At 38.6% G+C, this 14602-nt stretch overlaps 1 protein-coding gene across 1 annotated transcript; it reads left to right on the top strand.

The window, feature by feature from the left end:
* Positions 1-853: 853 nt before the first annotated feature.
* LOC108250254 (histone H3-like) lies at positions 854-5702 on the top strand. Its single transcript, XM_017440052.2, has 3 exons — positions 854-1172; positions 5510-5579; positions 5630-5702. The coding sequence occupies exons 1-3, from the start codon at positions 854-856 to the stop codon at positions 5700-5702; spliced, it is 462 nt and encodes a 153-aa protein (XP_017295541.2).
* Positions 5703-14602: the final 8900 nt, after the last annotated feature.

Raw genomic sequence — 14602 nt, 5'->3', positions numbered from 1 at the left:
AATCATCAAAATTAAACGAAATAAACATTTGAAATATATGAGTTTGTATGTAATGTATGAATATAATATACAAGTTTCACTTTTTAAATGGAATTACTGAAATCAATCTACTTTTTCATGATATTCTAATTTTATGACCAGCACCTGTACAGTGGTGTATAATTCATCAGCCACAAACTGAAAGTATGAGGAAAAGTTGTTAAAGTGAGGCTAAGGTGAGAGATTCAGATCAGTCAGCAGCAGTTTGGTTTTATGACCAGAAAGAATACCCTAGATGTAGTTTTTGCAGCGAGAGTGCTCACAGATGAGTGCAGAGAAGGTCAGTCTTTGTGGATCTAGAGAAAGCATAATAGAGTCCCAAGAGAGGACTTGTGGTACTGCATGAGGAAGTCTGGAGTGGTAAAAAAGAATGATGATGATGTAGGACATGTACACTGTAAGATGCAATAAGTAAATTTTACTTTAAAATTTTATTATGCAAACTTGTTGCCTCGAGCAAATCTTTTTTTCTTTTCTTTTTTATGTTAGTGTGTGAAAGCTAAACATCTGAAGTTTGCAACTAACTTGATAATTTTGAGTATTTTGAGTTGAGAAATTCTAGAATTGTGCCGCTCGAGGTGGCTGCATGTTTGAGTAGCTCTGTTACATTCACTGTGAAATATTGATTTTGAAAACTTTATTCCTCTTTTTTTTCTGGCTGTATATCACTTTTTTTCGTTGATTACTTCCTCTGGTATAGAATGCTGTGCAGCTGGAAGGATTTTTTACTGAAACCTTTGTAGTTTTGGGCATTTTGTTATGATGCGTAACCATGACAACAAGTGTTAAACGTGAAGAACCCTGAAGTCCAATCATGGCCAGAACCAAGCAGACTGCCTGTAAATCCACTGGAGGTAAAGCTCCCAGGAAGCAGCTTGCCACCAAAGCTTCCAACAGGAGCGCCCCAACAACCAGCGGAGTGAAGAAGCCTCACCTCTACAGGCCAAGGACCGTGGCTCTCAGGAAGATCCACCACTACCAGAAGTCCACCGAGCTGCTCATCCAAAAGCTGCCCTTTCAGCAACTGGTCCAGGAGATCACCCAGGACTTCAAGACCGACCTGAGCTTCCGGAGCTCGGCCGTCATGGCTCCGCAGGAGGCCAGCGAGGCTTACCTGGTGGGACTCTTTGAGGACACCAGGACCGAGGACACATCAGGACACACCGTATGCATCCAAGAGATCCTCCCTGCCCACAGCCATCAGCATCTATAACAACTCTGTAACAGAACCAGGATTATGAGCTACAACAACATTCAATTTCCCTTTGGGATTATTAAAGTATTTTTGAATTTGAATTGAATTGAATTGAATATTGTATTAACATAAAATTGTGTACATAACTTACAAACTGTATAAAAAATATATTAAAAAATATATTAAATGCTTTTAAACCAGATACAATTATACAATACAATATAATTTTTCAATTAAATATATCTTGTTTGTCCAGTATAGTGAAACAATTCAACATTAATTCTTGGTCAGAAGTTCACAAGACATGGAGGTTATTTATTTTTCAAGTGTCATTGGTTTGGTCATTTGTTACTGCTCTTGAAGCGAACCACCACATTTAGGAGGAGGCCGACACGAAGCTGAGCTGACCCACATCTCACTGCCAGCACTGGGTCAAACGGCAGGAAGACACCGCTGAATCCAACCTGAAGTCCCTCTGATGGTCTGGGGCCCTTCCGATTTTGTGGACCTCCCTACACACACATACGTCTCTGCAACGAAAGGTGTGCAACATACGTGGTGCATTTGACAAGACAGAGCTGAAAACGCCCTCCTGCTACTGTTTGGTAAATAGTTTTCAATAAACAATACATATAGCAACTTCTGATCAATCCATATTAATTGTAGGAGCTACTTCTTTATCTTTGTTAATTCTTTAAATTTAGTTTATTTGTTTATTTTCTAGTGAATTTCTAATTAATATTTTTTTTTAATCTTGGTTGTTTAGAATAAATTTGTAGTTTATTAATTTGTTTAGTTTAGGGTTATTTATTTTGTTTGTAATATGTTGGCTTTAGGCAGTGAGGTAGGCACGTTGGGGGTCATATGGTTTTTTACCAGTCAGACACAGTCAATCAGTGAGTCATGAGCAGGTGAATCAATCAGTCAAGGAAAAGCAGCAAGGTTCCATCATGGAACTGCAATTTTTTACGCTTTTATGGACCTTTTTGTACTGCGTAAACCACAAACCAACATGCACCAAGTGATTATTTGAGTTATATTCAATTACAGTTTAACCCCTAAATTTTGGTTTTAATGGACAAATAGTCACTACATTAATTTCAGACTTAAAATAAGTACAGCTTTAAGCCCCACCGGATAAACAACACCAACCTCCAGGTTATGTCATGCCCACTTCCAGGTTAGGCCTTGCCCACTCAGAGTATAGATACAGATACAGATAATTCCGATGGTTGAACACATACAGATACAGATACGGATAGTGGTGTACTCACTCATCCCTAATTTATATCATCATCATGTTCTTCTCAACTTAAATAAAGCAATATAATGTCATGTTAAATTGATTTCAGAATTTAAAAAAAAATCAATCACCATGAAGTACTTTGCATATTTATCCTTTCCTCCTTTGGTAGAAAGGACTGGACGTTGTTTTTTTTTTAGTAAAGCAGGTGCTAAAAAAAAGAAAAAAAATCTTTTTTCATTGTCAAGTGTTCTGGTAAATCTCTCAAAACATACATAAAGAGTGAAATAAATATTAGATGCTTATGTTGCTTATGTTACTTGAGGGTATTGGAGTCGAGGATAGCTCTGAACACATTTTCTAAACGGATCTATATCATATTTAAAAAAGAGAAGAAAAAAAAGAACAACAAATCAAATACCATACCTAAAGCCTGTAGAAATAAGGTCCACTTTTCTGTTGGATTGTGTTTCCCCTGTAGCTCTGCATGGCCTGGGCCTCTCAATAACTCTTGCTGGAACGTGGAGCGGGGGCAAACTGACTTTGAATGGGCATCTTTGCAATGGCTGTTGTTGTGGCAGCAAAATAACTTCCAGGCACTGTTAGATGAAATCACTCAAACAGATTTATTTATGTTGTGCACAAAATACAGAGCATTAAAGACAATTAAGAATTAACAGTCCCAGGTCCGAACAGGGAAGCTCCGAATCCAAGCTCTGGCCCCCCAAGTCAATGCGGGACGGTTGGCACTTATACTGCTTAGGTGAGCATGATTAGAATTTCCGTGTCTAGGATAGACCAATCTAAAGTCAGGCCGGATTAGTTGAGGACAGTGGCGGCTTTGGCAGCGAATATTTTATGATATTGATAAAATATGGATCTACCATATTTTAGATGAAAATCAGTGATGAGAGCCAGGTAAGCATCCCGTTTGATTCTGCGATCAGGATAGACAAAACAAATCACATCTCTGAAAACACTGAAAACTACTACAAACTGCGCTATTGAGAGGTCTTTTGAAAAGCGTAGGTCAGACAATTTCAGAATTGCACTAAAATCGTAAGTCAATGAGACATGTTGATCGACTTCTGGGGAAGGTAAAATAATTTTTTTGCACAGCCTGAGGGAAATCTTTGAGTGCATGGAAGTGAAAAGCTGGATTTATACTTGGCGCGTTGATCACTGCGTGCACCAACAGCGACGCAATTGCGCCATCCCTGCCCCTGTGCAAAGACCCTGCACGCTGTTGTGGCGAGTGATCGTGCACCTCGCTTCATTCGAAATGGATGATTTCGGTGCTCTAGCAGAGCTGATTCACCTGTATCAGCATTTATATGATCCTTCTGTGAGAAATGACAAAGATAATCAAATGGCTCAAATAATCAAACGACTCAAAACCCATGAAAGGAGATAACTGCTGCAGTCGATAAAAGGGAGAACAAATATTAGTCCTATGATGGGCGAATCACTACCAATAATACAGAACATCTAACCCTCCTTATAATGTAATTTATGTACTCAATATCTTATTTGAAACAATCAAACCAATTAGAGTCAAATTGAATACTTTAAGTTTAAACACCCTCTCTGTATCACAGCCAAAAACACAACAGTTGTTCCTCCTGAATGTGTGCAGCCATATTTGATGTGACAGCCGTCGGCTTTTTCTTTTTTTTTTCTTTTAATTTATTTATTTTAAAATATATATATAATTATAACCCAAAGCAGTGAATGAGTCGAGAGCGAGTACGTCTTACCTAGGGATGGGCTGGAGCAGGCATTAGCAATGGTGAAAGCCACAGGGGGCCTGAGTAGCGGCCTGACAGGTGTGGAAGTGAGTGGTACCGATGACGTGGCAGGGCCGGCAGAAGCGCACTCTTGCAAACGAGCTGAAAGTGTGGATATGAAGCACTGGAGAGTATCCATAAAGGCGACAAGCATAGAGGAGAGATGATGAACGTCGGCAGAAGAAGGAGAGATGATGGATGTGCGGCCTGAAGAAGGGACGGCTGATACGGGAGGAGGACTTTGAGCTGGAGCTGATGGCCCAGGCGAGGCAGGAACCGAAGTTTGGGCAGATGAAGGACGGCCCCTGCGGCGCTTAGCTGGGGGAGCGGGGGATTTACCATCCGCTTTCCACTGATGGTAGCTGGAGGAGATAGAGCTGACGAAGGAAGAGACGGCGAAGAGTCCCCGTATGGCAGGAGAGCAGTGAGTGAGGCTATTTGTGAAGATCTAAGGCCGGAGCTGAGAGATATCCCCTTAGATCTGAGGAGCGTGAGAGGAGAATGAGGATCCGAGCGGGCAGCAAAATGAACGCCCCGACAAGCAGGAAGAGAGATGGAAGGACCAGGCTCCTCGAAGAAAAGGCCCGGGGACCCGACTGGGTTATCTGACTCAAAGTCTGACATTTTGGAATGCGCGCCAACTTTTTTGAAGTTGGACTGGTGAACAGATGAAGCCATGATGGTAGTCCTTTTAAATGAATGCTTGCTCACTGATGGGTTAGGATTGTGTGTGGTGTTCCTCAAGGGTCTTTGTTGGGTCCAAAATTATTCATATTTTACATTAATGACATTTGTAAGGTATCATCAATCCTAAAACCTATTGTATTTGCTGATGATACAAACATTTTGTCTTCTGGTGAAAATCTACAACAACTGTTGGATACTGTTACCACAGAATTCACTAAAATTAAAAGCTGGTTTGATAGAAATAAGTTATCACTAAAAATTCATGTTATTCACCAACAAGAAACAAGAGTGCCCCGACTGCATAACATTAGAGGGTACTAATATAGAAAGAGTGCATGAAATTAAATTTTTAGGGGTAAATATAGATGACAGAATTAATTTGCTGGAAACCACACATTAAATATGTCTGTAATATCCAACCATACCTAATACCGGAGCAAGGTCATGATAAACCTCCGGCACCTTAGTGAGATCTGTCTCCTCAGTCGCTTCAACAGACCTTTTCTCCGAAGCAACACTAGCCGATTGTGTAACAGGCAGAATTTGCTCCAAGATTCAACACGTCCCTGAGACCAATTCAAAACAGGGTTGTGAACCTGATGCCAAGAGAAACCGAAAATCAATTGAGGCGAAGTAGCACAAAAAACAAAAAAACACCCATTTCGTGATGGTTCCCAGAGACCTGTACTTGGAGGCCGACAACCTTGTGACTAATCTGGGATATGGTCTGACCTGTGAGACCTGTGATTGAGCGTGCAGAATCTAACGGAACCGTGGATAAATTAAGTTGCTCCACTAAATCCTGAGAGATAAGGTTAAGCTCGGAGCCGAAATCCACCAAGGCAGCAATGGGTAATGACGACTGTTCATAAATAATGTTAGCTGGTAACGTAAATAGCGATGCTGGGGAAAAAATCACAGAGCCCAGCAAATTTCCCCGACTCATTGACGGGCCGGCCCGTTTCCACGAAAAGGACATTTGACCACAAAATGGCCCTTGTTACCGCAATAGATACATTCTTTATCAAGGAATCTTCTTTGTCGCTCTTCAGGTGAAAGCCGTGTGCGGAAACATGCATAGGTTCTGACTCAGCTAACAAAGTGTTTTGACTAACGTGAATGTTAGCGTGTGAATCTGGCATGGGTTGAGTTGCACCAAAAATGGCTTTATGGGAAATAGAGTCCTGTTCGTGGCAACGTTCTCCGAGCCTGTTGTCTATACGAATTGCTAATAAAATTAGCTCGTCTAAGCTCCCTGGTTGGTCTCGGGAAGCTAACTCATCCTTAACAGTCTCCGAAAGAGAACTAGTAAACACCCCCTTTAGAACTAACTTATCCCACCCAGCCTCTACTGCAGCAATGCGAAAATCAACCGAATAATTGGGAACAGACCTGTGTCCCTGGCGAAGTGAAAGCAAACACTTGTCAGCTTCTTCTCGTTGTAACTGGTGGTCAAAAACCCACTGAAACTCCTGAATAAACTGTTGAAACGGCAGAGTTTCCACAGGATGCAAATTCAGAAATGCCTGCGCCCAACGAAGTGCTCTCCCCTTTAATACTTAAACTACGAAGATTACCTTGAAGGCTCGAGAAGTAAATAAAGACGGCGAGCGCGCAAAAGCTAGGTTACACTGTAGCAGGAACCCCCCGCAACGATCTGTCCCCATCAAAAAGTTCACGCTGGTTTAAGATCTGGTTCCCAAACCGGAAATGAGAAAGAAAGGCGAGGGGCGGTGACTACACGTGAGGCAGTAGGAATTGTGGGAATTAGAGTCCCAAGTTGGGTATCTAGATCTACTAAGCGATAAGACACTTGATTTAACGTAGAACAAGCATCCTGTTGAACCTGAAACAGTTGGTTAATGAGTGTTTCATATTGATCCAACCTTTGTTCGTGGTGAATTAACATATCCGCCGTCTGTCCGCCACCGGAGCTGTTATTTGACTCTTGTTTTGGCTGGAGCATTCTGTCAGATTTTAGTGACGTAAAAGAAGAATCAGCTCGGTGACTGACAGACAACAGGAAGCTGGCAATCAGGTAAGTGATTTTATTTATAGTGAGATAATTTGACTGGTCGGAACGCTCTGATCTGAAAAGAACAAAAATGAAAACGTCAGTATAGGAGATGTGACTACGGTTCGAAAATACTAACGAGAGATTATAAGGACGCAAAAATTTTGTCTTACGAAAAGAATAGGAGAAGTTCTGCAAGGGCTGTATGATCTGAAGTGAGTCTGGTAGAACAGGGTTCCCAGCGATTAGTGTCCGAAGGACGAGGTGAAGTTTAATCCACAGAACAAGGCAGACGAAGATGAGGTAGGTTGGTTCAGATAAGCAGCACATGTACTTAGCTCGGGAGAAGACAGACTGCTGGACCAGGACTGGATTTCCAGGAAGACTGGCACTCTGAGAGGGCACAAAAACAACACACTGGTAAGTAGGTTTTTCTTAGACACTTGAAGGATATTTTGGCTCAGAGACTTTACCACATAGGTAAGCAATGCTCCAGCGCTGGTCTGATCTCCACCAAAGCCTTAAGTACACTGCCAATCTGATGACCCTCATCGTCTGCAGGTGTGGATGCAAACAACTGCACCAGAAGGAGGAGCCGGACACGCCCACCAGGAAACAGAAACTCACAGATCACCACATATACCAGTTTAAAAATAAATACAAACCTATATTGCTCACATTGTACAGGGAATAATTTATTAGTTTTTTGTTTTTTTCTGATGCTGTATGTCTGGTTGCTAATTACAATTGTCATCATACTGCTATTACTAAAATTATTACATTATTATGATGTAACTGTACATTTTCTTGTTTTGTCACGAGTTACTCTGTTATTATTTGTCTATGAAACAATGTATTGGTTGGCTCTTTAAAACAGTACAATGAACAGGCATATGAGTACCATAAGATGATTTTTAAGTATAAATTGTCATAATTAGTGTATCAGTAAATAATATATTCAATTACTTAGAGAGGGTAGGATTAAATAGGGGTTCACTTCTTCCTACTCCTTTTCAAACAGAAAGTCGTGGTTAGGTAATTATGTCTTTCCTCTTGTTATATATGCAAATATTTCCCTGTATTACTGACTACTTCACTCTTGCTTTCGAAACCTGTTTGAAATATTTTTTTTCACTACTAATAATAATAAAGAGAAGAGAAAGACCTCAGAAAAGATTCATATATAGAGGGTATGAAAATGGTTGCTGTATCAGTGGAGAAGGCAGGAGAAAGGATGAGATGGGGCCAAACAGGACAAATTCATATCAAAATATGGATTTAAACACAACTAAGCAATAAAAAAAACCTTTTTATATATTCAATAACTTAACAGATTTTGATTTTCCTCAACTTTGCAAGTCGTCACCAGTTGACTTTGTGTGGTTTTAGCTGTTCAGTGTTTGCTATATTATCTCCCTGTTCAAGTATAATATCTTCTTTATTAAGGATCTTTTTTTTTTCAAAACCAGTGATATAAAACATTGTGATGTTACCAGAGATTGTGTTTCTTATTGTTTAGTTGATTTTGCATAATTTGCTCACAGTTTTAAAATATTGTAAGCATTCTTTTTTGTATTGTTATTGTTAGATTTTTTTTTAAAGTGAAATACTCAACAACTTGCTTTGGGTACTTAAAAGCAACCAGAATTTTAAAGCCGAACCAACAATGTGAGTCATGCTTCATTAGGCAACCTATGAGTGAAGCATTAGCTGTCATATAGGAACCCTTTTATTCTCCCCTTTTTTTTCATTTTCACAACTTCAGTTCTTGTATTTCTTGTCATATTGTACCTAAACATAAGTTTGCAACACAATTTTTTTTAAAACAAGGAACAAGATCTCCTGAACAGGATCCCTTTGAGAGAAACCATTTAAATATGTTAAGTATAGGGAATCCAACCTCTAAGTGCAGTCTCTAACCCAACAAATGACTCTGCTGGTAATTAAGTGAGTCAGTGCTATAATGTGAGTTCTTCAGCAACAATACATCATTAGTCCTGCATTGTTAAGAGGTGAATAGTTCCTTTGCAACGGGCTCATGGAACAATGCAGAGTCCTATTATGAACCTATCAGAGTAACATTTTACACTCTACAGTCCAGGCTGATAAATGTCTTGTCCAAGCAAAGCCTGTAAAAGATAAAAAATGCCCATTTAATGATGGTAGAATTTGCACTTTGAAAAGGTTCCCTATCTCCTACTTCAAGTCTGGATCTTTTTTAGTTCTTTCTTTGTTGATTGGTTGCCTGAATAACAAAAAAATATCAATGGTTTCCACTACTAACACCACTTAAAAAGGAAGAAACAAAAGCTTTTCGACCTTTAGCTGTTGGAAACTCTTGTTTTATTTGCAACTGGAGATGACAGATATGTTTTAAACCAGTGCATCCCCCAATAAACTGACATTGTTTAATCATGAATGTCTTTTAAAAATGTTTGTGATGGGCTTAGGCTTTTCAAGTTTCAGACAGATTTATCCCTGTGTGTGTTTTGTTTGCACCATTTTTGTTTTTGCATCCAAATGCAACTACTAATTCATGAAAAATCAAGGCCCTTGCCAGTACTAGGCTAATCACATATAGTAATATTAATGAATAGAAAAATTATGAGGCAGTTCTAAAGGGTGCCAATACAGCTACTGTCTGAAATTCAAACAATCAAGTCTCTTCTATAAAGTCTAATACTAAATTGAATCTTTTGTAATAATCTAGGCTGGCAAAATGACCAGTGTTTGACGGATGTCTGATTGTTGTTTTAATGGATAAACTGTATCAAAAAAGGTGTAGAGAACCAAGAATAAAAAAGCCCTAAACAAACAGTTGCTGTACAAAAATTATGCTATACTGGAAAAGAAATCTGAATTTTAAGTGGGAAAATGTTTTTGGTTGTTCAACATATCATTTTTTTTTTGTCTACAGTCTTTTATGCATAAAATATGTCAAGTTAAAAAGACTTCTAGTTTTGCAGAGAAAATCCTAAGCTCAGATACAATGGGAGATAATGAGATTTTGGCTGTATGCACTCTGCATTCTGAGATTTGAAAGTACACCATAAATCCCATAGCAGTGAAAAACACACTGGAATGCAAAAAATGCTGCATTTTTATGTATAAACAATGTACGAATAGGCAGATAACCATATTAAGAGGCTACAAAGTGGGCACATTGTCACCACTGAGAGAAACACGCAGCCAAGCTTTCTTATGGTAAAACAAAAAGAAAAAAATATATATAAACAACCGAACTTATTCTTTAGTTGAACATGTTCTATTTTCCATCTGGTGAGCTTTTTTTAAAGTTTGGAGTTCTTGTTTGTTTGAAGAAAATCCCTCTTGAGTTTGTCAGATTCTTCAGCAACATAATGTAGTTATGTCATAAAAATATTAACGTCAAATATTTTTGGCTCACAAAAATGTTGCCACAAAAAAAAAAAAAGTTACACAGTGAAACTAGAGTTCATCAGTTGTAGATGTACATCTACAACTGATTAACTTATAATTCCTTTCAAGCTTTGCCCAGACACAAATGGTTTCCTCAAGCTGATTATTTTTCATGAAAATCCAATACATGAAAACTAAATGAGACATAAGACAAAACAACAAATAACTCTTAAGAAAGCTTTTTTAATACCCGGGACACAATTATTACAACATTTTATTGGAAAAATAAAAACCTAGAATAAAATTAACAACATTGCAACAGTTAAAACTCCAAAGTGGCTTAGAAGCACCAAATTTCTATCATTACTATTTAGTTAATCAATTACAATACCTTATCAAATGGATACATCCAACTTACCACTCTCATCCCTGGCTAGACATCGAACAATTTGACTGTAAAGATATATTAAGAGAAGACTTGCCATTTATTAGGAACACAATTAGACATCACAATTGTTTTAATCAATAAAATAAAAAGTTCTATATTTTCACCTACAACCCAAACGCCCACATGGAATAATCCAGATTTCACTGTAAATAAATTACCTCTGTCTGGAATTAAATGGAAGGAAAAAAACATCACACATCTTCATCACATTTTTGACGATCATAACTTCCTAACATTGCAGCAACTCATTGATAAATATAAAATTGATTATTGATTATTCAATATAATTAATTAAAACTAGCCATCAAAAAGAAAATAGTCATTATTAACTTTTACCTAAGACAAACATCTCTACTCGATAGCATTAATAAAATTGCTAAGTTTCTAAAAACGCTCAAAGTTATATAAACTAATATCTTCAACTAATGACACACCTCTAATTCCGGTCACTGAATGGGAAAAAGATCTTACCATTCATACAGATGATCAGTTTTGGAAAAATGTCTGCCATAGGATTTTTAGTATTTCCAATAATACCAAGATACAATTGATACAATATAAAATAATCAATGGAACATACCTCACACAGCATAGGATGCACATCATGGGACTTACAGAATCAGACATTTGTACACATTGTGCACTCAATATAACTGATGACTATCTCCACGCACTTTGGCTTTGTCCGCCAATACAAAACTTTTGGAAAGGAAATATCACCAAATTGTCTCAAATCTCTGGCCACAAAATCCAACTATCCCCCTCTGTCTGCTTACTTGGTAATCTGGATGAACTGAACATGAACTCCAAACAGATCCAAACCTCACCTCTTGTGGCCCTGACTGTCGCCAAGAAAACAATACTGCTTAACTGGGAAAACAGAAAAAAATGAGTATTTCACAATGGCTAGATTTACTTACACAACAAATATCAATGGAGCAACAGTTGGCAATACATAAAAATCAATTTGAATATTTAAATTAAATATATTTCATATTTTCAGATGACATCTTGCTGCCGGTGAACTGATGCCACAGTGGAGTCAAGGACCTGGGGAGAGGAGGGAAATGAATGAGTTAAATAATAGGACTCATAATGTTTCATTTTTATTATTTATTTGGTATGTATTCTGCCGCACTAGGACTAAGACTAAGACTAGACACTAAGACAAGAAAAAATATTTCAGATTAGGAAATAACTGCTAAGATTAAAAAGAAAGTATATCCTAATTCATATATTATTGGGGCCTGCCAGCAGTGCATAGAGAGCAGTACAATGCCTTGCGGATGTTAGGTCATTGCTAACAAGGTGAAAATTGGGACCAAAATTTGTGCTCTGACTCTGCAACCGTTTACAGCAGAAAGGTCAAACTTCACAGATGAACTCCTCATGTGTCAAGGATCAGCCCTTTATGATGCTTGTGTACAACTGCCAATGTCGGCCATTTTGTAATCATCAAACTTTCTTTCAGCTTTAACTCAGTCATTTTTAGACATATGGCGCTGAAATTTAGCAAGGCAGTAGCTGAGACAGAGGCCTATTGCATACTGAGTGCAAAGTTAAAATCTCAAGATGGCCGCCAAAGCTAGCGGGGTAAGAAATTCAGACTGAAATTTGTGTGTGCTCTAACGTGGCAACCGTTTAACGTAGAAAGATCAAACATCACAGCTATAACCCTCATGGGTCAGGGAGCCATGCTAAGGACTTCAAGGTCAGAAGGTCAAAGGTCAAGGTCACAACAGTTTGTGAGCTCCAACTCTGCAACCATGTACAGTCAAACTTCACAGCTAGACTCCTCGCATGTGAAGGATCAGTCCTTTATGATGCCTGTCTGCTACTGATCAGCTCTTGGACCCATCTTGGTTCACCACAAATGCACAACGTGGCAGGCCCCGTCAGAGTTTCTCCAGGAACTTTCTAGTTGAGTTTTATCATTGTTGTGGCACTAATTGATTCTAATTGATTGTTCTGTTTTTTTTTTTTTTTGTTCGTTTGTTTTTGTTTTACTTGTTTGTTTGTTTAATGTATATTTATGTTTGTTCTTTTTTTAATAAATAAAGAAAGAATTTATATTAAAAAAATCAGTCAACAATTGCATCTGACATACTGGATTTGTTGTAAACTACAATTGTGTGATTCTGCAACTTACCTTTTACATTACATCCTGTCTTCTCTGCATGCCGCACAGCAGTCACTCTGACAATTTTTTTCTCATGATTTCCACAAAAGAATCATTCACTGTGAAGATTATGTGTGAGCTATATTTGTTGGAGAGAATCAGCCCAAAATACCTTCACTTGCTTTGTGTGAAAATTGCTTTTGTTAAGCTTAAGGTGCTAGTGCATAAGCCCTGTAGCACTCTTATTCATCTATTTAGGGTTCCAAGCCAGTGGAAGCGAGCAGACGGCCAATGCAAGGTACGGCCGTTCGCCTGCTCCCAGCAGGGCAGGGAACCTTATTGTTTTTGTACGGATATTTCATCCGTACAAACTCTTCTCCGGTAAAACGCGTTAGCCAGAACAACCAGAAACTGCTGGGAAAAAGCCAACCAGAAAGCCTGATAGAAAAACCGTACTGCTACTCAGACAAAAAAAATCATATCGTCCCATACCTAGGGGGAGCTATAGCAAAGGACAATGTGTTTTTGCTAATAACTCCTAAACCGCAAGTCCTACACTCAAAATCTTGATGGAACTTTAAAGTTTGGATGATTCTGCATCAGTTTTACATTGGCCACGCCCACATCCGCCTAACTAGATTTTTTGCTATAGTGTCAAAAAGCAGTGTTAAAAAACCCCAATACGCAACCAAAACTCTGACAGTTGTATGCTAAAATATGCACTGTTTATAATAATGTGCTATTGAAAGAGATAATTCTTTAGCCACTTTAGAATGCAAATTGGAGGAGTACTATAATTTTCCTCAAAATACAATTCATAAGCCCTTGGAATGAAACATCAACATTTTCCATTTGGCAACACTGAATTGATCAACAGTTCCTGTCCTGAGTGAGCAGCGGCACATCTGTGAACCCTTCTCTGTCCCAAAGCATTCAGAAGCATTCAGGATCACAGCAGAATCGATCGCAGTAGAATCGATCACAGCAATCCCCACTACAGTCAGAGCACAAACTCCCACTCCACTCCACAACACACTTCAAACAAACCATGCATGCACACAGGTGCCAGTGATCCCACCCTGGCTGACAGAGCCTCCTCAGAACCTGCAGAACCTGTTTGGGGGATTTGGTTTCACAACTAGAGCTTGAGCCATTTGCACAATTGTTTGAACTTCAATAAATAACTTGCACTAAAAAGTTATGGAGATGATTGAATATTGTACAACTACTTTATATCTAACTCAAGTCCTACACAAAGTGTTTTTTCAGGGTATATACAGAAATTCTTGAGTTAAATTTAATACAATTTAACACCTTTTTAATACCATCACAATATTTTTTAATACCATCACGACTCTGAGCTGCAACCATAGTGGCCACCTCTTGTACTTGGGTTCTGAGCAACTAACTGTAAAGTGATAGATTACTGTAATTTTGTTCCCAAACTTTGGTAGTAAATTTATTTTATAACAATTACTGGATACATCAAGTTGCTTCTTGCCTCAATAAAAGCACTGACAATGGTTACTTCGACATCCCCAGTCAACCCTGACTGCCAAACAACTAGTAGCTCAATGTTCCAATATCCACAAACGGCAACTACTATCACAACTTGAGATTGACGAGGTGCAACACAAATGCTATGGCAAGGGGGAGGAGCCAGGATGCCAGGTTAGAGGGGAATTAACTCCA

Source organism: Kryptolebias marmoratus, linkage group LG22 (assembly GCF_001649575.2).
Source record: "Kryptolebias marmoratus isolate JLee-2015 linkage group LG22, ASM164957v2, whole genome shotgun sequence".
Lineage (NCBI taxonomy): Eukaryota > Metazoa > Chordata > Actinopteri > Cyprinodontiformes > Rivulidae > Kryptolebias > Kryptolebias marmoratus.
Note: the sequence above shows the minus strand (reverse complement) of the source record. Positions and strands in the feature narration are given on the sequence as shown.

Bases quoted from the DNA above. Each gene is read 5' to 3' on its own strand.
- LOC108250254 (XM_017440052.2), top strand. From the start codon at position 854: ATGGCCAGAACCAAGCAGACTGCCTGTAAATCCACTGGAGGTAAAGCT. The intron at 1,173-5,509 runs ACACCAGGACCG...CTCCAAGATTCA, and splicing joins CCTGGTGGGACTCTTTGAGG to ACACGTCCCTGAGACCAATT. The intron at 5,580-5,629 runs GCGAAGTAGCAC...GATGGTTCCCAG, and splicing joins GAAACCGAAAATCAATTGAG to AGACCTGTACTTGGAGGCCG.